Source organism: Hypomesus transpacificus, unplaced genomic scaffold (assembly GCF_021917145.1).
Source record: "Hypomesus transpacificus isolate Combined female unplaced genomic scaffold, fHypTra1 scaffold_295, whole genome shotgun sequence".
In the NCBI taxonomy this organism is placed as follows: Eukaryota; Metazoa; Chordata; class Actinopteri; order Osmeriformes; family Osmeridae; genus Hypomesus; species Hypomesus transpacificus.
This window is the reverse complement of record NW_025813822.1, coordinates 41,937-68,086: the sequence shown is the minus strand read 5'-3', so window position 1 is coordinate 68,086 and position 26,150 is coordinate 41,937. Positions and strand designations below refer to the sequence as shown.

Genomic DNA, 26,150 nt, shown 5'->3' with positions numbered 1-26,150 from the left:
CTATGAGGTGGTTCCCAGAGGGACTCCAGGGGTCCAGTTCTGCGGAGCATCCATCACTGCCACGGACAACAAGCAGGGCAGAGAGCCTGCTCCGAGTGGGCTGTGTCCCCGATCCAGCCCCACCAGAGAGCTGGGGCTCCGAGGCAGAGCTGAAACACAGAGGTAAACATACCGGGAGAAAATACACACTGATGACTGCATCACAGCAGATGGACCCCGTGAAAGCAGCTGTGATTAATGTTCATGAGGCCTGAAACCGAACTTTACGAAGTAGCGAACTCCCCCGAATTTAGTTTGCAGGACAAGTTTTGCGGGAAAAAACTGCAAAGCAACATTCCGATGGCATGCAGTATGTGTGAGCTTGTATTAAGGTAACGTGTGGGGGTTTCCATGGTTATGCAGTATAGTATGCACCACCCTGACAACCACATCAAAGCATGAGTAAGGAGTGATTTGAGACACCAAGGCCAGGCGCTGCTTGAGAAGAGAGGGGGAGGAGCCTCTGAGACTGCAGAGGTGCATGAGGTGAGTTGGGTTTTTTCAAAACTTCAACACATCTTTATCCCAAATACGCTCTGTGTTTCTCCCAGTAAGTCAAGATGACAGGAGCATACGTTGTGTTTCTCCTCTCTGTGACAAGGTGTCGAATTTGGACAGGAAGTCATAGGATTTAGCAGTATCCTCGCCACTGAAGTACAACTTGTGTAGTTATCGGTGTGTTGCAGCTGCTGTCTGTGAGAGAAAGTGTCTTCAGGAGGTTTGTGATATCAAGCTGATTTACTAGGTATTTGTCATGAGAGCTGGGATGCATTTTGGAGGAAACCGACAGCGAAGTTCACAAGGCTTTGGCGGAGACGTCGCTTAATGAAAACTGGAGCCTGACCTTCGAGAGGACAAAAAGGAAAGAAAAATTAAATAATCCACTCTATACTTCATACACTTCAACCTTTTTTTCAGGAAGGAGCATTCAATGACCCTTGCCCTACCCGGAATCTGCCTTATACCAAGTAATTCCCTCATTGAATGAAATGTGTTTTTTAAATTGTAGGTTCGAGGACTGTGTTCATGTGTTCATTTGAATGAGAACTGTCCATGGTCCTGTTTGCTCTGTCGTGCTTTAAGGACACAGAAGGCTTGAGATCGCAGTCTGCTGCATTTTCCCTCAGAAACACCCTGGACTTTCACTGGCATAGAACACGGCAGAAATGAACAAAAGAAGAACTCAACGGACAGCAGCATTGTTTATAACCTTTTCCAGTCTCAGAGAGATATGCCGTGTTATACTGTTTGGGGACGTTTCGAGGGAAACATGCAAAACAGAAGTCTGGAAAGAGCTAAAAAAAATGATGCTCTCTTTTTCTGTTCAGATAGCTATCCCAATATTCACACAAAAGTGAAATGGACAAATGTCACTCACACAATGGTCTCTCCAAACAACAAAGATGGAGCAATGAGACACACGCAGTTACAGATGTATATCTTGGGCTGGCTGGACTCTCCCACGAGAGTGTACACACACACACACACAGTGTCAATCACACCACTGCCACAAGCACACAGTTAAAGGCCAGACCTGTAGTATGGGCAGAGGAGAGAAAGCAGAGATGTGAAGTCAGTCGAGGCAAATGCCAAGTCCAGGACCATCTGGAACCAAGCGTGGGGGGGGTTTGGCTGGAGATCCCGATGTGGCAGTTATACCTAAAGGATCATTCTTTCTGTAGACACATTGGAGCTCATTTATTTGATGGTGTTTCATCAAATCTGCAGGACACTTTTAACACGTTCCTGATACATGCTGTGTGATTTCCAACTGGAGGGATCCCCTCTGCATAATATTAATGACATTTTTATTCAGTTTATTGTATAATTCTATCATGTCATAGGTGGAAACACACATGTACCGGTATTTAAATATTTCTCTAGAGGAAGATTTGGTTGTGTAAAAAACATTTGGCCTCCAGCAATCATGCAAACTGCCTTCCTACCCTCTCAAACTGCCAGCTCCTGCTTTTAAAGCTAATTTATTTTATTTTTTTCTTCTACTGAACAGCTTCAACGTGATCTTTGAGGTCAGTTTAAGTGACGCAAGGTTAATTAATTAATTAAGTTAAATGGGACCCTTGCAATCACATCACAGTGTTTTATAAAGGTCTTCATTAAGGATCTTTTGCTGTTTGCCAGTAGTGTATTGATTGAAGAACCACATTCTAAGGCTCTGGGTGAATTATCGCCTTCAGAAAGACGGAGAGAGGTGGTTCACTGGCCGATTTGAGAGCATATGAATGAAGAAGAAAAACCTGACAAAGTATGCCTAGATTTTGGCCCACCTTCAGAAGTTCTGTTTAATGTAATTAATCACCAGGCTTGTCTTTCCTCTTTGTAAAATGCTCTCTATTTAATCGTTCAATGTAGAACTGAGAGATTTTAAACGTGCGATACATCAAACATGTTTTAAACAATCGAAATAGTTCACGTCACTGGAAAACAACTTCGAAAACAAACAACTTATCTCAATGCTTGAAAAACAACTCCTGACTATGACATTAAGCTGTCATAAGATGAAGGCGTAGAGGTGATAATTGTCATATCTGTCTCCATAATGGTCTGGATTGGGTTTGGGAGTCTTTCACTTAATTCCTCGTTGATGGGAAAGACACTAATTCCATCAATATTATTCAGCCGGGAAAACAAGTTGCTAAACAGTCTCTTTACTTAATTTATCATCTGAAGTGTGAATTGCCGGCAATTAACTACGGAGCGCTGAAGAACTTAAGTCTGAAGAGTGTTCTCAATGGCCTCTATTTCATCTGCTATAGAATTCAGAGACAAATGTTTACCATATCTTCACACTGTGTATAAGTCTGCATCGGCATATTTCACACTGCCATATGGCCATATAAGCACGTGGGATTTAGTACAATGCACGAAGAGCCTGGATATCACCGCGCTGTTCAATTAGTAGGTCATTTCACTGTGCTACTTTTAGCTACTTACACTTTAAATACATTTTCCCCCACTGTCTCCTTCCATTGGTTAGGCCCAGAAACGATTCTTGTCACTTTGGCACTGACATGATTTCCTGTCGCCAACCTGCAGCTCACAGGTTCGCTAATAAGCACCAGCACTAAAAGACACACATCATCCGTGTTTTAAGCACTCAGAAGTACACCGCCCACTCGGTAAACAATAGGAATGCACCACAGCGTGAAATGAAGAGGTGCCCCTCACGGTAAATATTTGGTTTCTATTCCGGTATTAGCATACAAAATGTAATTAAAATAGAAGAAGCGACTTTACCACTTTCGGTCGGTGAAACGGTGCGCTCCGATTAAGCCGCAATAAAGCATTGATTTTTAATTAGCAATCCCAAGACGTGACAGTGACACTGACAGAAATATAAACTGCAAAATCCCGGTCATGAATAGAAGGTTAATATACTATACCTCTTCCCCCCTTACGCACACACTCAGAAACACACACACACACACACACACACACACAGAAACACACACATCCCCTAGCTCACCTCAAAATCACCCATTTTGTTCACGTTTCTGTCACACTTTCTTGAGAACACACTTGCCAGGTGGATGCTGTCCAGTAAAAGTATATATTTAGTTTTATTTATATCAAATATAATAATACATCACAACAACAAAAAGAGACAGTTATAATACCACAATAGTGTTGTTAGATACAATTCACCTTCATCTGAAGCAGGAACAGGGAGCTTTTGGAGCATCAAGCTAACAAGCCTCTATTTCCTCTGCAGTTTTGTAGAACTGCTACAGTTCTTTGCACTTACTTGTCTTTTTTTTTTTTGTCATTTATTTATTTAGCAGACGTTTTTATCCAAAGCGACTTCCAAGAAAGAGCTTTACAAAAGTGCATAGGTCACTGATCATAACAACGAGATAGCCCCAAACATTGCAGGTAGCCAAAACATGAAGCATACATTGTGAAAAAAACAATACGTGCCAAAGGCCAGAACCACAAGAGCATGTAGTTAAACAAGTTACAACAAATAACATGAACCTCAAAAGTGCAAGAGTGTCTTTTTATTGCAACAACTGTCTTCACCTGTCAAACGCTTGGCTTGCCATGATATTAATTTCCTTTCGTCTGTCGTAAATCTCACATACTTCATGCAGAACCAGACACTGTAACTCAGACAGGAACGTCTTGCATGTCGTTAATTATAAATTATTTACGGGTAATGGTAAAGAATATGTGCCATTATCGCTGTTTGTGGAGATTTATTGGCATACACTTTGAGGGGACACACAGCTATTACAAAGTTTCAACATGCCTGCCCTGATGCACTGTACTTAGTCTGCCGAGACTGTTGTCTTTGTGGAGGTACTTTAAATGACTACTCCTTTAACTGCTTGGTTCCTGTCTGGTTATGACCAATATGAGAAACCAGCCAGTGTACTATGTCGCTGTTTAGAGTTTATTCACTGTGCTGTTTCAAAGGGATAATAACGAGCCAGGTGACAGTGAGGCTACGTGTTCCCATATCTATCTACCTCTCTCTCTCTTTCTCTCCCACTTACTATTTCCTCCTCTAAATCACTTGTACGCACACACATGAAAAACAAATTAATCATTCTGATTATCTGCCCGCTAGAAGGGCGGAAAGACATGTTGCAAGCATGGTGCAAACGTATTTGTCATCTCAGTTAGAGGCAATTACAAGTGGCAACCAGGTGGTAAAGATACGCACATCGAGCATCACACTACCGCACGCTTAAACTTGTCCATCCCTATATAGACAAACAACCCACTATACAGCTTGTTTCCATGTTTGATGCTACGAGCTTCACCGTTCGATGTCTCTCTAACAAGCTCACGTCCGCTGGGTGAACTCTCAACGTGTTTCCCGAGCAACGTGACTGTTGTCCGGGCGTGCGTGACAGACTAGATGCAGAAGGTTACCACCCATCTCCCAGGCGCTCAGCTGTGGGCTGTGATGTATTCTACACACCACGCATGTCAGGAAGGACATGCTCAGGAGCTCCGTTGCGAGCACCTGCTTGCAATTAAGGGTGTCAAGTATGCAATTAACCTGCGCAGAGGTCTGTCAAACTTGGGAGTCAGCATGTGGCTGTTTAGAGACTCATCACTGACACAGCTGTTATGACATTGCGTTATATTCAGGTCACATTTTCGAATAAATTGCACAAACAACTTTATTGTCATGTAGAATACGATTACAGCATTCGATCATCGTATTTACAAATATAACCGTACATTTTCACATCACTATTCTGTCGTCACATTTCTGGCTGTGGAGACGAGGATTGTACATATCCACAGAGGAACACTGTTCTTGTATATTCAGTGCATCATCCACGACCTCTTAACGAAAGGGGAGTGAGATTAGGAGAAGGACAACCACTCAGTACTCACCAGCAGTGAGACTAGGAGAGAGACAACCACTCAGTACTCACCAGCAGTGAGACTAGGAGAGGGACAACCACTCAGTACTCACCAGCAGTGAGACTAGGAGAGGGACAACCACTCAGTACTCACCAGCAGTGAGACTAGGAGAGGAACAACCACTCAGTACTCACCAGCAGTGAGACTAGGAGAGGGACAACCACTCAGTACTCACCAGCAGTGAGGCCTTGTCTTCATATCCTGCTCTTTGGTTAAAACTGTAAATGTAGCACAACCCATTAAAGAACAGTGAACAATGGAGATATGGCATTCAAATGGATTGAGGTGGAGGCTATGAGTGCCCACACACACACACACACACACACACACGCACACGCACACGCACGGCTCCATTTTTCCCAAGGCTTTATTAGAACCGGTTGGAGCTGAAGGATACTGATTGATTGAACAGCCTTGCGTATTTACAACATTGTTTACCACTGTCAAATAAGGCCTGCTAATCTTGGCCTGTCAGTCACCATGGTGATGGGACTGAGAAGGCACTATCTCAGATCTGTTAGTCCATGCACAACAAAACCAGGAAGCAGCCATGTGGAAAATTGTTTGTTGTGGATTTATTTCTAAACAATGAAGTGTCTGTGTGTGTGTGTGTGTGTGTGTGTGTGTGTGTGTGTGTGCGTGTTTGTGTGTGTGTGTGTGAGAGAGAGAGAGAGAGAGAGATAGAGAGAGAGAAAGCGAGTGAGTGTATGTGTGAGAAAGAGAGAGTGTGTGTGTGACAAAGAGAGAGTGTGTGTGCGCTCACCTGTGTTAGAGAAAGAGCAGGTTGTATGCCAATTTAACATTTTTACGTTTGCTAATGTTCATGAATTATAAAGACAAAGTCTTACATCAAATATGTGTATTCTGAATTCATAAGTGTACTGTACAAACGCAGGAAACAACTGTGGGGGTTATAGAATCAGCCTTGTGGTGTTGCCTCCTTTTGGACATCAATATGGATTTGAATTTGAAGTTGTAATATTACCAACCCCAAGTGTCAAATACAAGTACAAAAACACCCTGTTTTGTTGACGACAGGGAGATGATTAATATGGATACAGATTTGTTTTTCTTTTGATGTCAAAAGTGAGCCACCATACTTTGGAATAGTTATTTGTTTGTAGAGAAGCAGGGATGAGAATGTGATTACACTTTTTCTTCTCCTCTCTAAGCTGGTTGGCTGGTCGTGTGTTTTGAGAGGGGCAGTAGAAACCAACTCAATAAAAAACAACGACTGAGATAGAGTGGAATAAACAACACTTAGCTACTAGTTGGAAATAAAAATGCCATATTACCTTCATCTGATCTAATCTGGTGTGCAATATGCCTGGCATTTTATTAAGGCTGCCTAGAATGGAAAACAAATAATAATAACATGAAATCCTCATTATCATTGAAGTGTTTCCACAGAAGTTTCAGGCTTCATAAACAAAGGTGGCTCGCTGCGCATAAGCAGTGAGACGCAATGCGGAGGCCCGAACACATGAGAAAAATCTGGGTTTGTGTCTCGGAAGGAATGGCTGGCCATAACCTTAGGTCTACACAATCACAGTTCTTGTCATTCATGCAATATTACACACATTGTTCTTACACAGGTTAGCAGAGTCGTTGTTAATTAAGGCCGCAGGTAGTTTTTTGGGGGAAGAGAGAAACAGAAAAACAGCAAACAGTTGCGCTCACAGGGAGAACACTGCCCCCCACCCTCTTTCAGTCTTATTAAACTCCCTCCTGGGGCCTCACACACACACACACACACACACACTACACCCTCCCTCGCCCGCTTGCCTCATACCTCACTTCTCCTGGTAACCCAGCCCCCTGGCCACACAAACACAGCAACACACACGCGCCGTTAACACATTGCTACCTCACTCCTTTTGTACTTTCAAAGTTAACCTTTTAGTCATGCACTCTCCATACAAGGCAGGTGTTTAAACAGCGAAGGATACCTCAACCACAGACTGAGGTAGTTATCTGAGAGCTTCACCGGTGCTTCATAACACTAGAAGTGGTCAATGAGGATTATAATGATTTGCTTTAGTGACACTCGTTCACTCTTATACAGCGCTTGTAGTCACTTCAAAGAGTAATGTCATTATAACCCTGACTGACACTGGCCCATTCATTATTCAGCGTATTAATTCAACTGTCACTTGTCAAAGGTCCTGTTTACAGATCTGTTCCGCGAACTCTGAATCATTACTATCAGATAAAGTGAAAAAGAACTTCCATGTAAAGAGAGGGTACGTTTGCCGTTATACAAATGATGACGGATATAGTTACAGTAACCAAGCAACCGGCGGTGCAAGCATGTTTAAGAGGCTCGTGTCTGAAGGAACCTTGCAGAAGCACTTCCTCAGTTCAGATATCACACGCTATCGATGTGATGCACGGAGACCCCTGGGAACACTGAATCCTGGAAATGTAGTAGCCCTTCCTGTTCTCTGGTTTCACTAACACCCGAAGAAAACTCTCAAAAACAAAGGGAGCGTAATCAATTATTTACTGCCTCAAGGTAAGGAAGACTGTGCCAGTGCTAGCGGTGCAGTATTCATCTTGTGTAGGTTAAATTGACGTTGGTGTAGGTTAAACTGAGGGAACAGACATGAGCTGATAGGACTCTGACTGAGAGCTTCGTCTTGCTTTCTGTGGTGCGGACACAATGCAACTGTCGCAAAGATAGATTTCCAACCGGTCCGACCCCCCTCCACACACACACATCCCTGGGATATACAGAACAGAAATGACATGGGGGGTGCATTATTGGGGCAGGCCTGATTGTGTCTTTTAAAATGCAAGAACGTTCCCCTCATATGAATAAGCAACGCCTGAAACACTGTACTCCATGTAGGTTTCTGCTTGCCTGGGAATCATCGTGTGAACTACATTAGATCCTTATAGCTATGTGTTATGTCATCGTCCCTCTTGAGGTAAAGAGAGAGAGGAGAGGTAGAGAGAGGTGGTTTAAAGAGAGGAAAAAAGAGTTCACAGTAATGTTCTCACCACTGGGGGCTGGGAGTGAGTGCTAGAGACAAATGGATTAATATGTCTTGGCACTAAGCGTAAAGGCAATTTAGAAATTAATAAATTACCTCAGAACATCGGAGGGAAACCAAGGAGACTTCTCACTGTTGGGTTGGCCCTCCAAGTGGAGTCATTATCACCAGTGAAAACTGCCAGACAGTAAAAGCTCAATGAAGCAATGATGTCAAACAGAGGAAACTGTTTGTGAGTGTGTTCAGGGATGACATTGCATTGCCCTATCTCTCTTTTACAAATATATTTTACAGGGCACATTATTAAACACACACACACACACACACACTGTTCCCCTCTTACGTTGAGACGGTGCATGTCTGGTTCTTCTCAGCTGGATAAGACACACCTACAGGGACTGAGGGAGCTGTTCTCAGTCTGAGAACCGCTCACCTTTCTGGTCTCTCTCAGATGCAGGGTCAGGGTAGGAGCCAGCAGACATGACAACCTACAGGACACGTGTCCGGACAATAATGACAAATGAGCAAAGCAGGTTCAGGGATGGCACTGGGGCAGCGCGCGTCACATCACCCATCACCGTGTTCTCAGCCCAGAAGCTTAGCCTGATAGGGGGCACGATAAAGTCGTCACATGCACGCACACGCAACCTTGATTACCTTTGTGTTCTGCGCTGCTGCCACCCACCACCGTCCCCTTCTCCCCCATGTTGTCTGTCTGTTCTTCCCATGGGGGATTTAACTCGTTGCTCCCTGCCTCATGTCATGCATGCTGCAGTGAAGGCAGGGAGCGCTTCCCCATGTACATCCATTCCGCCGATGTAAAACCATTTGTCATGTGTATGAATAAATGGTGAAATCAATCACGTGAGTGTCTTGACTGAACTTCAAGTTAGTTTATTGGCATGTGAACTGTGTGTGTATTCATCGAACAATTGCATTCTTGCTTGAAGGTAGGCTCTCAACGATAATAATAGTAAGACCAAACTATATATTTGTTATTGATATTGCATTTGATGCACTTGTTAATACATGTGTGATGTAGTTCCAGTCAGTACCAACTGGTCCAGTCTATTCTCAATATCAATATTGTTAGATGACACTTTGCAGTCCACTGTGACTAATAAAACACCCACATTACTGGACGTAATGTTATCTTTTTTCCTCCTAACAGATGTGTGCACACAAAGCACAGACTTCATCCCTCATTATTTATGAAGCTCAGTCTATAAAAGTGGTGCAATGCTCTTTGAAGTCGAACAATTTCAAAGTTGTCTGCGTCTGTGGGGCTGAATGAGAGGGAACCCAATTCACCAGCCTATTGATTCCCATATTTTGCATCTTCATCCATATGCTAAAAAGGAGGGAGAATTCCCTCCAAAACCCCTTTGAATATTCCTTTGTTTTTCAAAGGATCATATTTGATATCCGGCAACTTCTGAGTGAAAAAAACATTGATGGTCTGATTAGAATTTTTATTCTTTAAGACTTCCTCTTCCTTTGGGGACGAACCAACACAGCGTGGTCTACACTTCCCATGTACCCTACAAAATGTATTCCTTTCATTCTGCCAAGGTCACCTTGCTTGGGCAAAAGTTTAGCTGTTTGTCAAACTTGCCATAAGACAACAGGCAGCATTTAACCTCGCAAATTTCTTTTTTGAAATAAAACCTTTTAGCTGTTAAATGCTTATTTGTTTTATATCAATTACAATTTTCTCGGGTAATTCCTCCACTGTCGCTATCTTGGCCTTGTTAGCTACTGACAGACTATATGAGGATGAAAGTTAGTTGGAGACTGTGGGAATAGAAGGTTTGGCAAGATAAGCTTTTCTGTTAAGCTGCTCAATACTTTTCTTCATTTTCTTCAAATTTTCTTGACATTTTCATTTCACATTTTTTGGGCAGGAATCAAAGCAAAGCTGTTGTTTATGGTCATGTATTGCACCATGATGTTAACCATACTCAGGCAACGTTATCTTATGAGGATTCACTGTTGTCCCGCCAAGGAAATTCTCCACCTGTTTTGTGAAAAAAGGAAATCTAGTTAGTTTTTCTGCTTCATGTTTGACTGAACTCACACATTCAGAAGCAGAAACAATAGCTACAAACCAAGCTGCAGGTCCATCCCTCATTCGCTGGGATGGATGCGATTTTTTCAGACTCTGCTCTTGAAAAATGAACGAATGAAAATAGCCACCAGGCAACTGGATAGCACATTTTTATTCCTTGCCTATGGTTAGCCACGACACAAATACAATCTTCTATCAGTGTGGCCCTGCCAGGGGCTAACTCCTGCACAAACACATTTCCATGAGGCAGATTGTGGTATACCTTGCTGCCAGTTTTTGATGAACGATTGGGGACTGACAGTCCATAAATCCTGGCAGGGTGAATCTCACACTCCAAATATAAAAACAAGGGGAGTTTCTTCTGGAGGTAGAGGTAGAGAAAGAGCAAAGAAGAGAGAGAGAGAGACAGAGAGAGAGAGAGAGAGAGAGGATGGCGAGACCAACCCAGACTTCATTGGGGGGAGACGTGTCTGAAGGGATTGTGTGTCTCTCACTGTGTGGTCTAATTATCTCAGCCTAGCTCATGCTGCCGTAGTCAGGGGGTGGGGTGGTGTGGGGGAAGGGGAGGGGATGCAAGCTAATAGGTGCCGGAGAAGGAGGCGGTAAGTCATCCGTTATCCACACTCGCTCCATTCACAGTAAATTGCTCTGAGACTTAAAAGCTTCTAGTTGTATTCTCACCTGGGAATCCGCTCGACATCGGATCTTTGCCTCGTACGCTTCCAACTTGTGCTCTGTCATCAGCCCGGCCAATTAAATTCCTTGTCCCCTTCCATAGACACATTTTCCTCCCTTTTGTTATTGGAGGAGGAACGAAGAGGGCCTTTTCCCTCGCTGCCAAGGCGAGAAGGGTACACTTGTCAGTTGTGTGATGACTTTGACGTGGGATTAATGCCGGGGTGAAAGGGTTAAAATCGCATAACCGTGAAAGATAGAACTGGTGTCTCATCGCATATGGGGTTAATAAACCTGCCTGTCATCCGCCCTGCACGTAACCAGAACCCTAATTACATAAGGTTCTACAGAGTGGAACAGAACAGGGTATTGGTGAATTAACCCACGGGATACCTTAGCCTTCATCTTCAGATTGCAGTCCCAGACTGAACCGAGGAAGCCCTATTAGGTACGCTAGCCTAATGGCTCCCCGAGGGAATATCGTTGCTTTTCCAGTTTCCCGGCGAATGGGGTACCTTGCAATATACAAGTAGTGTTGTATGGTCAAATAAAATATGCATCTGTTATTGACTCTTTGCCGTATCCCCTCGCCTCGGAGGAATCGCTGACTCGACGGGAAAAGGCTAGTTTAAAAAATATTGGAAAAGACTTTCGGTGGGGCTCAGGCTTGGGCTCCCTGTTGGCGTCTTTTCTAAAGTTCCTGGCACGCTTCCTCTGATGTGTGCTCTGTGCGATACTGCCCTCCGCTTATATAAAAGTTTCAGGAGAACTAATGGTTGAATATTGCAGTTTGAGGGTAGCACAGAGTTGAGGGGACTGCAGTGTGTATAGTGCTTGTATGTTTGTCTGTGTGTGTGTGTGTGTGTGTGCATACATGCTTGTGTCTACAAAAAGAGGCCTGCGAACACCACACAATAATTTACATAAGGCACCACGCACACACACAAGCATTCAGTGACAAACCCAACAAGAGCAGGCCTCTCTCGGATACAGCACGATGCAGGCTTCTCTTGGAAGCTTTGATAAACTTTCTAATTACTGTTGCCGGCTGGCCGGCCGACTTCAGACAATCGCGTCTCGGGTTTGAACCTGAGAGCTGCAGCTGACTCCATGAGAACCAATGGAGTCTCCAGGGATCTCCTGACTGAAACAATCAGGGAGCTGCAGGGAGCTCAGAACCCAGTAGGGAAGGACCCCGAGAGACAAACGCCTCGGAGGACCAGCTCTGACCTTCAGATGGAGACCCCACTGGAGGAAAGACTTCCAGAGTGTTCTCCCTAGCTACACAGCCAGGTTAATTAGGTTTCAGTCCTCTGTCTACCCTGGATACCTCTGTTTAAACTCCAGACTGTAATTGTTTGCATGCCTTATTCGCAATGTGACGGAAACCTCCGCTTGTGACCTTTAAAGCGGATGAAACAAACTCCCGTCTATCAAACATTATTTGCACTGCGCTTTTTTATTGTGATACACGATGTTACTGGAGCTAATTGTAGTTTTCGGATACATGGAGGGAGGAAAATGGGGATCACTTAAATGTTGACTTTCCACCTTTTATTTGACTTTCAGAGAGAGTTGGCCCCATGAACCCTGTCAAGGAAAAATCATACATTTTGGATCTTTTATTCCATATAAAAATCTTTCCTTGGATGTTTGACTCGTGAATCGTTGCCTCATGCAGTATTTATTAATTCTCCATCATACAAGTAAACGTAGATATGGTCCTCTATCTATGCGATGGAAGTGTGGGAGATAAAGATCTACTCCTGACTGCTGAGAGATATCCTTTAGTGTATTTTCGCTGGACAGATAGATCGTCCTTATCGCACCTAAACACACACAGCAAACAAGAGCTTCAATCATTAGGTACAGTTCTGGTAGGGTTTTTGTGGCTCTCACATCTCACAGATAACACAAACAACCTGGACATTTTTTATTCAGTGTCCTTAATACCAGAAGAAGACAACTTTCTGTGTTGTTGACGTCAAACATGTGCACATGTGTTGGTTCTTCTTCTGTGGTTGGTCTTTAAGGATCAGCTTACCGCCCCTGAGGGCGTCTACCAGTAGCACAGTGCAACTGAAAGGAGCTGAGAACCTGTGACCTGAGGGTCACACAGGGCTGGGTTCTTGACGTGGAGCGGGAACTTCCTTGGCTTGATGTGGTCAACTTTGAGCTGAGCTGTTTGATCGTTCGGTTTTGTTTCACTGTGCTGAGTAGACATTACTTTCCATTCAATATCTGTGCAAGACAACAGCCAAGATTCTTCCCCCGATTCACACTTGTCAAACAGACGCTTGCCGTGAAACTGCAGTATTTTATCGTCCAACAAGGTTGGTAGTATTGCTAACAATATCCACACATTAGAAAGCAGAGCTTCTGAAGAGGTATTTCTCTTCATCAGATTCCATTGATGATCCGCCAAGTCATCCATCCATCTGTCTTGGAGTAGCTCGTCTTCCTCATCAGATTCTGTTAATTGCTTTGACAGGTCGGTAGTAAGTGAGTGACACCACCCATCTTTTCCAATGTTTCAAACCATCCCCTGTTAGCGACATACAGTAGGATAATTCATCAATACGTGAATATAAATGACTAATGACAGTCACCTTTAAATGTGCCTCAACCATATTGTTCCACACTACTGGACAAGTAGTGATAATGTACTGTTACATAATCTCCCGCCATGTTCACTGTTGTCTCTGTTCCTTTTAAAACTTCAAATTGTCACAGTCCATTGAGTCTTCAAGAGAGTTCAGGTTTAATGAAGTGCCCCTTCTTTCTCTCTCTCTCTCTCTCTCTCTCTCTCTCTCTCTCTCTCTCTCTCTCTCTCTCTCTCTCTCTCTCCCCCTCTCTCTCTCCCCCCCTCTCTCTTCTCTCTCTCTCTCTCTCTCTCTCTTTCTCTCTCCCCCAGTAGGCTGAAACAGCTCTCTCATCTTTTCTCTTGCTTTTAAACCTCATTACTGTTCTTCTAATGTTGATGTTGTTCAGGCTACACTGTGTGATGTCTTCACATCTTCCCTATTGTCTCCACCAGACAGCTTTGTTCACAGCATGAGAGTCCAGCTGAAAGTCCGTCTGGCAGTTGTGGGGAATGCAGGTCTGTTTTAGTGGTTAAGGCTGGTGTGAAGACAAACAGTGAGAATTCTTTGGATTTATGGACCTTACTTACCTAAACTGTATATTGAGAGACAATTATTTAAATACAAATTTGCATGTATACATAATATTCTGTATATATGTATACACTATATGTATGTGTATATAACATATGCAGGGAGAGAGAGGAAGAGAGTGAGAGAAATGAATAAACTGAATATTATGTGCTATTGTATGCAAAGTGATAATGTAGCAAAACTACAGTCATTTTCCAATCTCGCAAATCCTTTGCCTTTGTGCCGCGAAGGATGCTCTTTGCTGAAGCACATCGGTGCATTAACACTCACAGACGGCAACCGCCGTGTTCCGCCTCCATAATGACTACGTCCTTCTCTTTCCGTGCGCGCCACAAGCTGACCTGGGGAACACTTAGCGCTGCTCTGAGTAGCAGACATGCCCAGGTGTAACGACTGAGGGAAATCATCTGCTTCTCTTACTCCCACAGACTTCATCTGTTTCGTTCTGCTTCTCATGCATGCCCCCTCCCTCCCTTCCCCCCCCCCTCTCCCCCGCCACGCTCACACACACACACACACACACACACACACACACACACACACACACACACACACCACAGACGTCCGCACACACCTCTACACACTGCATTAACCCTCCCGCCTTCTCCGCTGTGAAAGACCTCATTTGTAATCATGAGACTGTGAATGATTAAAACACACCGCTTTTCTTCACGCCCACTGTACGCCTGTCCAACCTGAAATACATTCTCTCCGTATCGTTAATGTGGCTGCACTAGCACGACTCATCATTATTCCAGCCTTTGTGTGGTATTACAAAGCAATGAAGGATAGAGTAGAGAAAGGATGGAAAGAATGAGAAGCAGAGCACCTTGGCAGGTGACCTTGATAAGTGGTTTGTGACTCTCCTGCTCTGTAGTGAGTCCCCAGACAGATATGAAGTCTGTGTTCTGGTAAACAAACACAGTTGTACCAGTAACACTGTTTTCACTGCCACCCTCAGCTCCTGCTGAGCAGCCTAAAGGCCAACACCACTCACAGGAAGTGACATGGAAGCAGCAGGAAGCTCTGGTCAATACTCTCTGTGAGCAAACCGATTGCTTCTGAGCCATGACCTGAAAGATCAATGCATGATTCATACACCTATATAGCCCTATTTAAAAGCTGACACAAATGAGAGCAGTTTTTTTTTTCTATTAATACAAAAGATTCCTCATCCAGATATGACTGAGGGGTAAACTGGGGGTAAATTGGGGATATGTATTGATTATGTAAAGCCCCGTATCATGGCCTGTCAGAGCAACCAGAGGTGGAAATGGATAATCAATAGGCTTTGCTTGTTTTGCTGGATTTAAAGTATCTCTGTCTGATTCCAGTGGGATTTTCACTGTTTCTGTCGACTTCAGAGGTCATCGGGAACAGAGATTACTTACAATCTGGGACATTTAAGAAAAGTTCTGACTTTGTTTTGGTTTTGTGTTCAGTTGAGTTCCTCTGATGTCTTTAAAGGATAGTAGACAATAATTCAATACTAGTCTGTTAACTCTGAAATACAAACATCAACTCTAAAACACGGGGGGGAAATCACCCCAGAACAGGTCCTGGGTTAGTACATTTACATTTAGTCATTTAGCAGACGCTCTTATCCAGAGCGACTTACAGTAAATACAGGGACATTCCCCCGAGACAAGTAAGGTGAAGTGCCTTGCCCAAGGACACAACGTCATTTGGCACGGCGGGGAATTGATCCGGCAACCTTCTGATTACTAGCCCGACTCCTTCACCGCTCAGCCATCTGACTCCCGCAACAAACACAGCAACAAAACACTCAGACACACAGACACACACACACAGACCCACACACACAGACCCACACACAGACACACACACACAGACACACACACAGACACACACACACAGACCCACACACAGACACACACACACAGACACACACACAGACACACACACAGACCCACACACAGACCCACACACAGACACACACACACAGACCCACACACAGACACACACACACAGACCCACACACAGACACACACATAACACATTCGCTCATAATTTGAGAAGATCCCATTTAGGGCCTACAGTATACTGATAAGTCAACCATCGATATTATCCCCATTATCTGTCAAATGTTTCTCGCTGACGGTTACTCCTTCCTAAGCTCTCCTCCATGGTCTTGGTTGTCCAGCCGCATGAGTATATGAAACTGTCTCTGCTTTCTGCGACAGACGGATTTCCAACCCTCTAATTAACACAGGATATCTCCGTCTTGATTTGGAAATAAACTCCAATTTAGTTGAGAAAGCAATTAAAGCGTAGGGTAATAGTAAAACAAATGATAGCACAAGGTTAATGGGAAGGGAATTAAAAGTCAGATTACACTGATTAGCCAATCATGTGGCTAGAACAGAACAGCGGCTAGGAAGGAGAGAGGAAGGAGAAGGGGAAAGTGAGGGAGATAGAGAGACAGCGAGGGAAAGGAAAGGCTCTGGAAAGAGTACGAACGGCATGCAAATCCATCCTTGCAAATGAGTCTATGAGATTTCTGGGGAAATTGTGGGGTGTGCTGCTGTATTTTTCTACGCCCTTCAACTGCTGCAATTCCCACACAACAGAAGTGTTGTAGTTAGCTAGCTCTACAATTTACCGGGGCTAGGTATGAATTTAGGAGCAAAACGGAGCACAGCTGCCAGCTGTAGGTATATGCAGGTAGCAACGCTAGTGCTAAATAACTATTTAGCTTGTCAGCTCCTTGACGCCGGGTAAGTAGGGCTGGTGGACTGCTCACGAAGGGGAACCCACTTGTTTAGCAGATTAAGACATGTCCGTAAGTACCTAGCGAAAAGTAGCTTCAACTTTCCTAGACTTTTAGCTACGGTTCTAATGCTGAGGGCTCGCTGATATAGCTTTCTAGAACAGCGTAATCTATGCGTCGTTGCTAACGCGTGCCGACGTTGTGACGTCATGCTTGCACTGAGGTCCCTTGGTGCACACAAAGCACTTTTTGCCACGAAAATGTTGTAAGCTCCTAAATCGTGCAACGGAATGTAAATCCCAATAGAAGCTACGCAATTGATACCAAGACAAACCTTTTGACACCGACGTTGTCCACAGAGTCCAAATATTGAGGGATCCTTAGGGGTGCGAAAATAAATAATAATAATAAATAATATGTATGTGAAAAAGCAATGGTTTGTGCTCGCCGAAGGCAAGCACACCCCAATTATTGTCCCCTGCTGCCACACAGTCTCATAATTTATTGAAGTGTAGAGAACTAACGTGAAAATAGTAAGAAGAAAGTCTCCTTCCCCAGCAGGCTATGAGCCTGGGCGCGTCTGGGAGCAGGGAGAAGAAACATGCTCATCCTCTAGCTCCTCTTCATCAGCTCTGTCAGGCTAATAGAGACCTGCTCCCTCTCCTCACGTCCAGGAGAACTGGACCTGAGGAGACCGCCCAGCCCCCATCATGCCCCACTCCACGGTGGCCGGCCGTAGCAGATGACAGGCCTGATGTGACAGCATGAGATTCCATTCCTCCATCAGCCAAGTCTGATTGGCTGCAGCTCAGGAGATGCATGCTGGGATAGGGAGTGTGGTTAAGACAGAGATGGGTGTGTGTGTGTGTGTGTCTGTGTGTGTGTCTGTATGTGGGTGTGTGTGGGTGTGTGTGTGCTACACAGGTTCACTTTTCCTTTCTCATTTGATTCCTTTCCCACTCTCTCCACTTTCTTGTGCTTATTGCTCAAATCAAATTACAATCTGTTTGTGGCAACACTACACCCTGGGTGCTTCTCCCATTTGTGAGTTCATTTACTTGATGTTTGTTGATTTGTGTTTTTGTTTTTCCATAACTGATGTAATGACTGCTTTAGATATGCATCTGGTGGACTCACAATGGACTACCAGAGTACTCAATAGAGGATATTGTTAGGGTTTGCACTTCACATTAGAATGTAGAACTCTAGAAACAGGAAATACTCTAGGTTTATCATAAAATACAACAGCTACTGGACACTTTGCAGTATATTTCAATACAGGCTAACGCTTTCGTACACAGTTTTAAGGCCCAGTTGTCAAAATTTGAATTTATTGAAAGAATAGCCCCTTGAAATATAGCATGTCATTTTCAAGGGGTCCTATTGACACAATTACAGTATACATTCCGACAAAACAGCATTACATAACATACATTACACATAAACACAGACAGCTCGCTCAACCTCTCCCACCCACACCACCTGACCTCAGCAATTGTACAATGGTTTAAAGCAGTAGCTTCATTAACTAGTACATCTCCCAAAAGTAATTTCAGGTTCACAGTTTGCTGGTGGGTGGCAACAATGAAAGTGTAGACACCTGTGAGGCCAGGTGTCACCTGGTGTCTCCAGTTTCCTGTTTCCTGTCGGGGACCTTGTGCCAACCCCCCCCCCCCCCCCTGCCCCCCCACGGCTGTCTTCCTCCCTGACCCTACTGTGATCCCACCTGTGTTGGGGACACCTGATGCCCCCTTCCCCCCTCCCCCCTCATTCCCAGGGTCACTGTGTCCTCCAGTCACAGTTCATCTCCACCAGATCAGCTCAGGTTCCGTAGTTTGTCGTATGGAGCGAAAATCCAACACACAGTGCTGCATTGCACCACGCTTAGCCATCAAACTGCCAGCATCAGGCAAAACAAACAGAGAACACAGCCCACGATGCCACTACGGTGGAGGAGAAAAACAGCAACCCCTTCCTCCCCCTTCCTCCCCCGTCCCCCCATTCCCCTGTCCCCCCGTCCCCTCATCCCCCCCCCCTTTTCTAGTTATGGGTCTACAGCTAGAATGATATCGATTTAAAAAGGGGGCTGACATTTGAGGAGTAGAGTGAAAGGTTAGCAGCCCACAAGCACCACCAAGTCCACTCCCTCCCTCCATCCTTCCGTCCCTTTCCTCTCTCCTGGACAATGAGAGTGTCTGTGGGGGTTGTGCTAATGGGGCAAGCCAGCCCTTCACAGACCTTCTGCCTCACCCCGTCTGCCTGCTTTAATTGGACCGTTCCACTTCCTCTGCCGGCTCCATTAATAAATGATCTGAGTGCTGAGGTTAGCGCACTGGTGCTACCGGGTCGAACCAGGAGCAGCGGATCACAGATCCTTCCCTCTCTCTCTCTCTCTCTCTCTCTCTCTCTCTCTCTCTCTCTCTCTCTCTCTCTCTCTCTCTCTCTCTCCTTCTCTCTCTCTCCTCTCTCTCTGTCTCTCTCTCTCCTTCTCTCTCTCCTCTCTCTCTCTCTCTCTCTCTCTCTCTCTCCCTCTCTCTCTCTCTCTCTCGCTCTCTCTCTCTCTCTCTCTCGCTCGTGGAGGCTTAGGAGGCTCATGCTATTGCCAAGGCTGGCCCAAGCCTTTACGGGGCCTTAAGCAGAATTGATTTGGGGGCCCTGTTGTTGTTGTTAATATATATATATTAAAAAAAACATTAAACTGTAGTTTCATGTGCTTTTTGGGGCCCGGTGGTAGCCACGGGGGCCCTAAGCAGTCGCTTTGTTCGCTTATGCCTTGGGCTGGCCCTGCTATTGCGTACCTTCACGGAAGGTAAACATCCTTTTTTTCACATTGGCTAGTAACAAATGTGATATTGGGACACAGTCAGTTCACTTACAACAGATTTCAAAAGTAATAGTTTACAATTTACTGTTTTTTAGCCACAACTTTGAAGTTTTCCAAGAAAAGCCTGTTTCCAAGAAAAACTCTAGCAGAGATGTAAAAAGTACACACATCCTTCACTCAAGTAGTACAGATACTCATGTTTAAAAATAACTTACTTTTGTAACTTTGGAGATGTGATCTACCTGCTGCCTTAGCACCTAGCTCTGTAAGCATCAGAAGCATTGTGTAGGCTGTAGGCCTACTTTATTCTTGGTAATAATACCGCTTTCCGTGGGGTGCCTTAGAAATCAGAGAAGCCATTCACATAAATCTGAATTACACAAGAGAAAGTTCCTTACATCTCCACTGTAATTGAGAAATGAATTCTAAGACTGAATGTCACTGATTCGGAAAAATACTTCAGTCGTTTCCCCAACCTGCTCCCATTCCTAAATATGCAACAAAATCCCCACTGTTCAACAGCTAACAGCGCCCTGCTTTTCTCAGGGAGCGTTTTAAACGCAACACGTTTCATATCTCATTTACACACTATCGACAGGTCTTGCCGGCTTTGCGATAAAAGTAATTTCCACGTCGCGCTCTCCCCTAGCTTCGCTCGTATTTACTCTCTTGTTCTCTAGTGAATAATACCATTTCCAATTCATTAAGCCACACTTGTTTTAGAGGGCCTGCAAATTAAAGTAGAGGGTATGTATTTCGCAATGCTCGTCCACACTTCAGTCAGGGAACGAACGTGACTTTATCTCTGCCTCGCTCATACAGCCTTTTCCCGGTCGTCTCCGTCTCCCCAGTCAAGGGAATCTGACTCTGGTACATTTCCACATTATTTTCTCCCCAGCAAAGGAACTGATAGGCAGATTTTCTGTGTACAGAGAAGCTTGAGTCTCTTGCTGTGGTCAAGAGGTCACGCAGCAGGTCTCGGACAATACACATATAGATAGGAGAATGTGCACTTTAACCTTTGGACAGAGCAACATGCAGAAAATAGTATAAACAATGAGTGATTGCTGCACCACCTGTGCGGTGTTCTTCCTATGCCTTAAGTTGTGGAATGTCTACCATTTAAGGACATGTTTTGGTGGTTACTATATTTGTATGGTCCAGCTCATATATAATGTCTATCTGAGAGACATGTTTCTCACTCATGCCTATCACTCTGTTGTGGACTGATGGTGTGATCCGAGCAGCTCGATTAATAAACGAAGTCAACTCTTTTTCATTGTGGTGCGTTCCTTGGCCCATCCTCCAGCAGAATATCATCATAACAGGAACCATGGTCAGAACATGTGACCGCTTAATCTAGACTGCACAGTTTGTAGCTGGGTGCTTCGTCAAACGGTTGTCATTGGGTTGAAATCTAGGCCTGGCTAAATATGGCCATGGTCGGAAAGTGAAGTCCGTCAACAGGAACGCAGGTAATAACTAGGAGAGCCAGGTGTGTGATTACGCCTTTTCACTTCCATGGCGACCTAAGTGACAACTGACAACCAGAGGCATTGAATAAATAGTGCGTTTATGTGTATCCAGGCATAGACAAATAGGCCTTTGTATGCAAACGTGGGCACGGTTGAGGGTTAGGTTAAATATCATCATGCACACCACATAATTCAACATAGCACAAACCTTATGTAACCGAAGTGCTCTTAACCTACCCCCATGTGAATATCGGGAGTGAGCATAGGTTCTAGAAAAGCACTGGAATAATTAGCCTTCTTTATCACCGTGCATAAACAGGCTTTACACACCGGCCTTGGATATGAGTGTGATTCATCGTAATCATCTCATGTCCAGTAGATAATATTTTAAAGTCTGGTTCTTTTATAAGGAACATAATGATAGCTGCAATATCTTCCACATCTGCCACAGCGCATGAACCTTAAACCCACAAAATGTAACACTTGGCCAATTATGCCTCTTGCATACTCTTGCTTTCCTCTCTGACAGCCAAAGTGCTTTCACTGCTCATCTTGGTCGCAAAGACGGTTTAATGGTAGCATAACGTTTTTTTTGTTGTTGTTGCAGCTTGTCAATTCTAACCCAAGCTCTGGAGTCTTGTTAGAAACCCAATTCCTATTCAATTTAAGGCCTTCAACTCACCAGTCTCCATAACCAGGCCCCTTTAGTGGAATTTGTTGCTGGAATTGAGCTGCAAAGACGGTTTCACTCGTCCGTTTAGCAGGAGGCCTTGGGAGGCTTCTGTGCCACTTGAGATGCAAGTCAGGTCCGCCAGTGCCCTGCCAGAGTAAATCTGTGTTAATAAAGTTCTGGGAGAGGCGAGTGGGGGGGGGGCCAGGGAGAGGCTGCGCCGGCCTAGTTACACGCCGGGTAGCTGCGCACCCCCCCCCCCCCCCTCCCCCAGGAGACAACTGAAGCGCAGCGGGAAGGTGTCAGAGTCAAGGAAGAGCTTTTGTCTTTGAGACGAGAACTTTGGAAGCAGGGTTCTGTTGGAGGTTACGTTATTCACCTCGTTTCGACCGTGAGGTCAATGACAGCAGTGTGATTTATCCAGATAGACACGTTTTGGATTGTGCTAACCGCTATCTATCACACACCACCCCTGGAGAGTAAACATACTTAGCGCTGTGTCCTTTATCTGCCCAGGGCCGATTAGCCCGGTTTAGTTTGTCCTGAACGTGTAAACAACTAAACATAGCCTGGTAGGAAGGGTGGCTTAATGAGACCGATAGGAAAATAATCGGGTGATAATGAAATGAAATCTGCTGGCTAATTACATAGACAGTCATTCTGCAGTAGCAAAGATCAGAGAAGTCAAGTGAAGGCTCACAAGGTCATCCTCGGCTGTTAGATTATTGAGTGAAAGACCTCTTTACAGCTGCATTCATTACTGGTAAATTACAGGACAGTGACACAGAAGCTTAGCTTTTTTCATGGTGCGTTAAGAATACAGAAATCCATTGAGTATTGCGGATTCAACACTACACTATCCCATTCTCATATGACCAGTAGAATATAATCAACAATTTTTTTCTCTCCAGAAGTTCCTGCACCTGCAATAGGTACTTTTGTTGATCCTTATACGATTTACTAAGAGTCCAAGGTATAATCTGCTATGCTCTTGCAATAATACGTTTTCAATTAGGGTGTTTTCAGCAGATAGTCTCCTGTGTGTAGAAAAGCAGTTTTTGGATGAAAGAGGGGGAGAAGAAAGAGAGAGAGGTAGGAGGGTGGGAGAGAAAGAGGGCGGGGAAAAAGAGATGACGAGAGAAAGTGAGTTGGAGAGAAAAAAGAGAGGGAGAGAGAGAAGGAAAGAAAGAGAGAGAGGGAGAGAGAGCATGTGTATGAAGCGGGGATGAAAATAGGGTAAAGCATGCAACATTTATTTCTACACAGAGACCCAGATTAATGTGGTATTATATAGTCCACCGCGGTTTCATAGCGCTTTATTTAAGAGAGAGAAAAGGGTTTTATCAAAGAGATTCTCATTAAAGACCCCTCAGGGTGTAGTGTCTGACGGATTTGTTACCAAGCCTTTTCTCCAAACCTCCTTCTCCCAAACCGAACCCAACTGTTTCATTAAGAGAAATTACCATGTATACATGAAAACAAGCAGACTCTTAGTTTTTTTAAAGTGTGATATTATGCTACAGATTAGGAGACACAATATTATCAAGCCTCCTGGGTTGCCTTGTTAGGTAATGGTGTGTGTGTTGGGGTGTGTGTTTTGTGTGTTCACATACCCGTCAGTGTGTGTACATATGTGCGAACATGAGCCTGTGCACTAGACATGTGTATGTGTAACGTGTGGGTGATGTATCTGATGGTTGGTAATGGACAGATGGCTGGTTCTGCACAGTGTGTAAGAACATGTGTGATTACGGTTCCCCTTGTGAGGTCTCTGCCATCCCGGTACAGTCCTACACGTGATGACATGAAGACATCAAGCACCGCCTGCCAATCAGACGCCGGGATCACCACACAGCAGATCACCACACAGCATATCCCCATACAGCAGATCACCACACAGCAGATCACCACACAGTAGATCACCACACAGCAGATCACCACACAGTAGATCACCACACAGCAGATCACCACACAGTAAATCACCACACAGTAGATCCCCACACAGTAGATCCCCACACAGTAGATCATCACACAGTAGATCACCACACAGTATATCATCACACAGTAGATCACCACACAGTTGATCACCACACAGTAGATCACCACACAGTAGATCACCACACAGTAGATCCCCACACAGTAGATAACCACACAGTAGATAACCACAGAGTAAATCACCACACAGTAGATCCCCTCACAGTAGATCATCACACAGTAGATCCCCACACAGTGGATCACCACACAGTAGATCACCACACAGTAGATCCCCACACAGTAGATAACCACACAGTAGATAACCACAGAGTAAATCACCACACAGTAGATCCCCTCACAGAAGATCATCACACAGTAGATCCCCACACAGTGGATCACCACACAGTAGATCACCACACAGTAGATCACCACACAGTAGATAACCACACAGTAGATCACCACACAGTAGATAACCACACAGCAGATCCCCACACAGTAGATCACCACACAGTGGATCACCACACAGCAGATCATGTTTTTTTTTCTCCTTCTGTCTCTCTCTCTTTCTCTGTCTCTCCTTTTCTCGTATTTCACCTTCCCAATGTAAGACCTATATATAACTGGCCTGTCCTCTTGAGATGTGTCTCATGGTCTGTCCCACACACAACACACCTACAAATCCTCCTGACAGGAGAGTGATGAGACTGACACCAGGGGGTTGATGGATCAATGTTGTTTCTTCCCCATTGCAGACCCACCATCCCTCCTCCATGATCGTAAAGAGAGGCCTCGAGGGAGAAAAAACCCTGAGATTGATAAACAGGCTCCCTCCAGACCCAACAAGCCGATCAACAGTGGAGCTGTATCTCCAATCCTGACTAAGAAGAAGAGGGAATATGTATTGATCATGCGATGTGACATAACTTGAGGGGAGAGACGGCACCAACACGCACGCGCGCGCGTGTGCACAAACACAAGCACGCACAAGTGGCCATTGATGAAATTCCATCTCTGCTTTTCTCCAATCCTGTTGTCCTTCCTCCAGGGGCAGTCAAGAGCAGTGATCAGCCACCTCAGGACGACCCGGGGCCATGTCCTGGCCAGAGCCTCCAGGTCCTAGTGCCCACCCATGTCCTGGCCAGAGCCTCCAGGTCCTAGTGCCCACCCATGTCCTGGCCAGAGCCTTCAGGTCCTAGTGCTCACCCATGTCCTGGCCAGAGCCTCCAGGTCCTAGTGCCCACCCATGTCCTGGCCAGAGCCTCCAGGTCCTAGTGCTCACCCATGTCCTGGCCAGGGCCTCCAGGACTGTGGGGGATGGAGGGGCAGAGGAAGGATGGAGGTCAAAGGTGAAAGCTTGCCAGAGGTATGTAGAAACCAAAAAATAATCGACTATCTTCAGGCTCATAATGCAGGTTCCTAGCTGGAAGACACAGTACATTTGTGCTCTGCTCACCGTAGTGTTTGAGTAGCACTGGATTACAGTGCAAAACCTGTTTCGCATTTATCAAAGGCAGAGCTTTTACTGGTTTAACAGTGCTGCCACTGCTTAATAATGCAGCCAACTTCTTTAAAGAACCTTTCCCTAGCTGTGTAAAACACCAGATATTTAATGATTTCAATATTAGAGTCAAGAACCATCTATAACTGGTCCTGCTCAGGACATACAGTCCTGGTTGTGAGACATGTATATTGAAACTTTTATACACCTTCAATATTTTACTTCTAAAGCTCTGCTGCAGCTTTGCAACCATTTAGAGATATCCTATCCCAGGGACCAAAAGAGCATGTGTAAAATGAATAATGCAAAGCACCAACGGAGGAGGGAATATAGTTCTGATAACCCGCAACGAATGAGCTCAAGGTGAACACTTGGATGTAGCCTACACCATCTTTAGGCTTCCCACTTTACTTCCACTGAAACACATCCCGCGCGTGGATAATCTCATTTTACATTTAGAGGTTAGACCGTGCACGCACACGCACGCACACAAACTCTTTTTTTTCTCCAAACGTCTGTTTCGCTGTTGTTATCAATGTGGAGCCGCGGCCGGTCGATAAAAAGCGGAAGGTTCATCCAATACAAGTCGGCTAGCGCCATACATATTTTGTCAGATCTAAA

General features: G+C 44.7%; 1 protein-coding gene across 1 annotated transcript; it reads right to left on the bottom strand.

The window, feature by feature from the left end:
• On the bottom strand, positions 1-24,565 carry LOC124463533 (keratin-associated protein 10-7-like). The gene is made up of 2 exons (XM_047015280.1): positions 23,941-24,565; positions 1-149 (listed from the first exon to the last, which is right to left on the bottom strand). Exons 1-2 carry the CDS (start codon positions 24,563-24,565, stop codon positions 1-3), a joined length of 774 nt encoding a protein of 257 aa, XP_046871236.1.
• Between the last annotated feature and the right edge of the window lie 1,585 nt (positions 24,566-26,150).

Excerpts from the sequence above, each read along its gene's own strand:
- LOC124463533 (XM_047015280.1), bottom strand. The coding sequence starts at position 24,565 with ATGATCTGCTGTGTGGTGATCCACTGTGTGGTGATCTACTGTGTGGGG. Across the intron at positions 150-23,940 it reads CTGCTGTGTGGTGATCTGCT|CTCTGCCTCGGAGCCCCAGC; the intron begins GTATGGGGATAT and ends TCTGTGTTTCAG.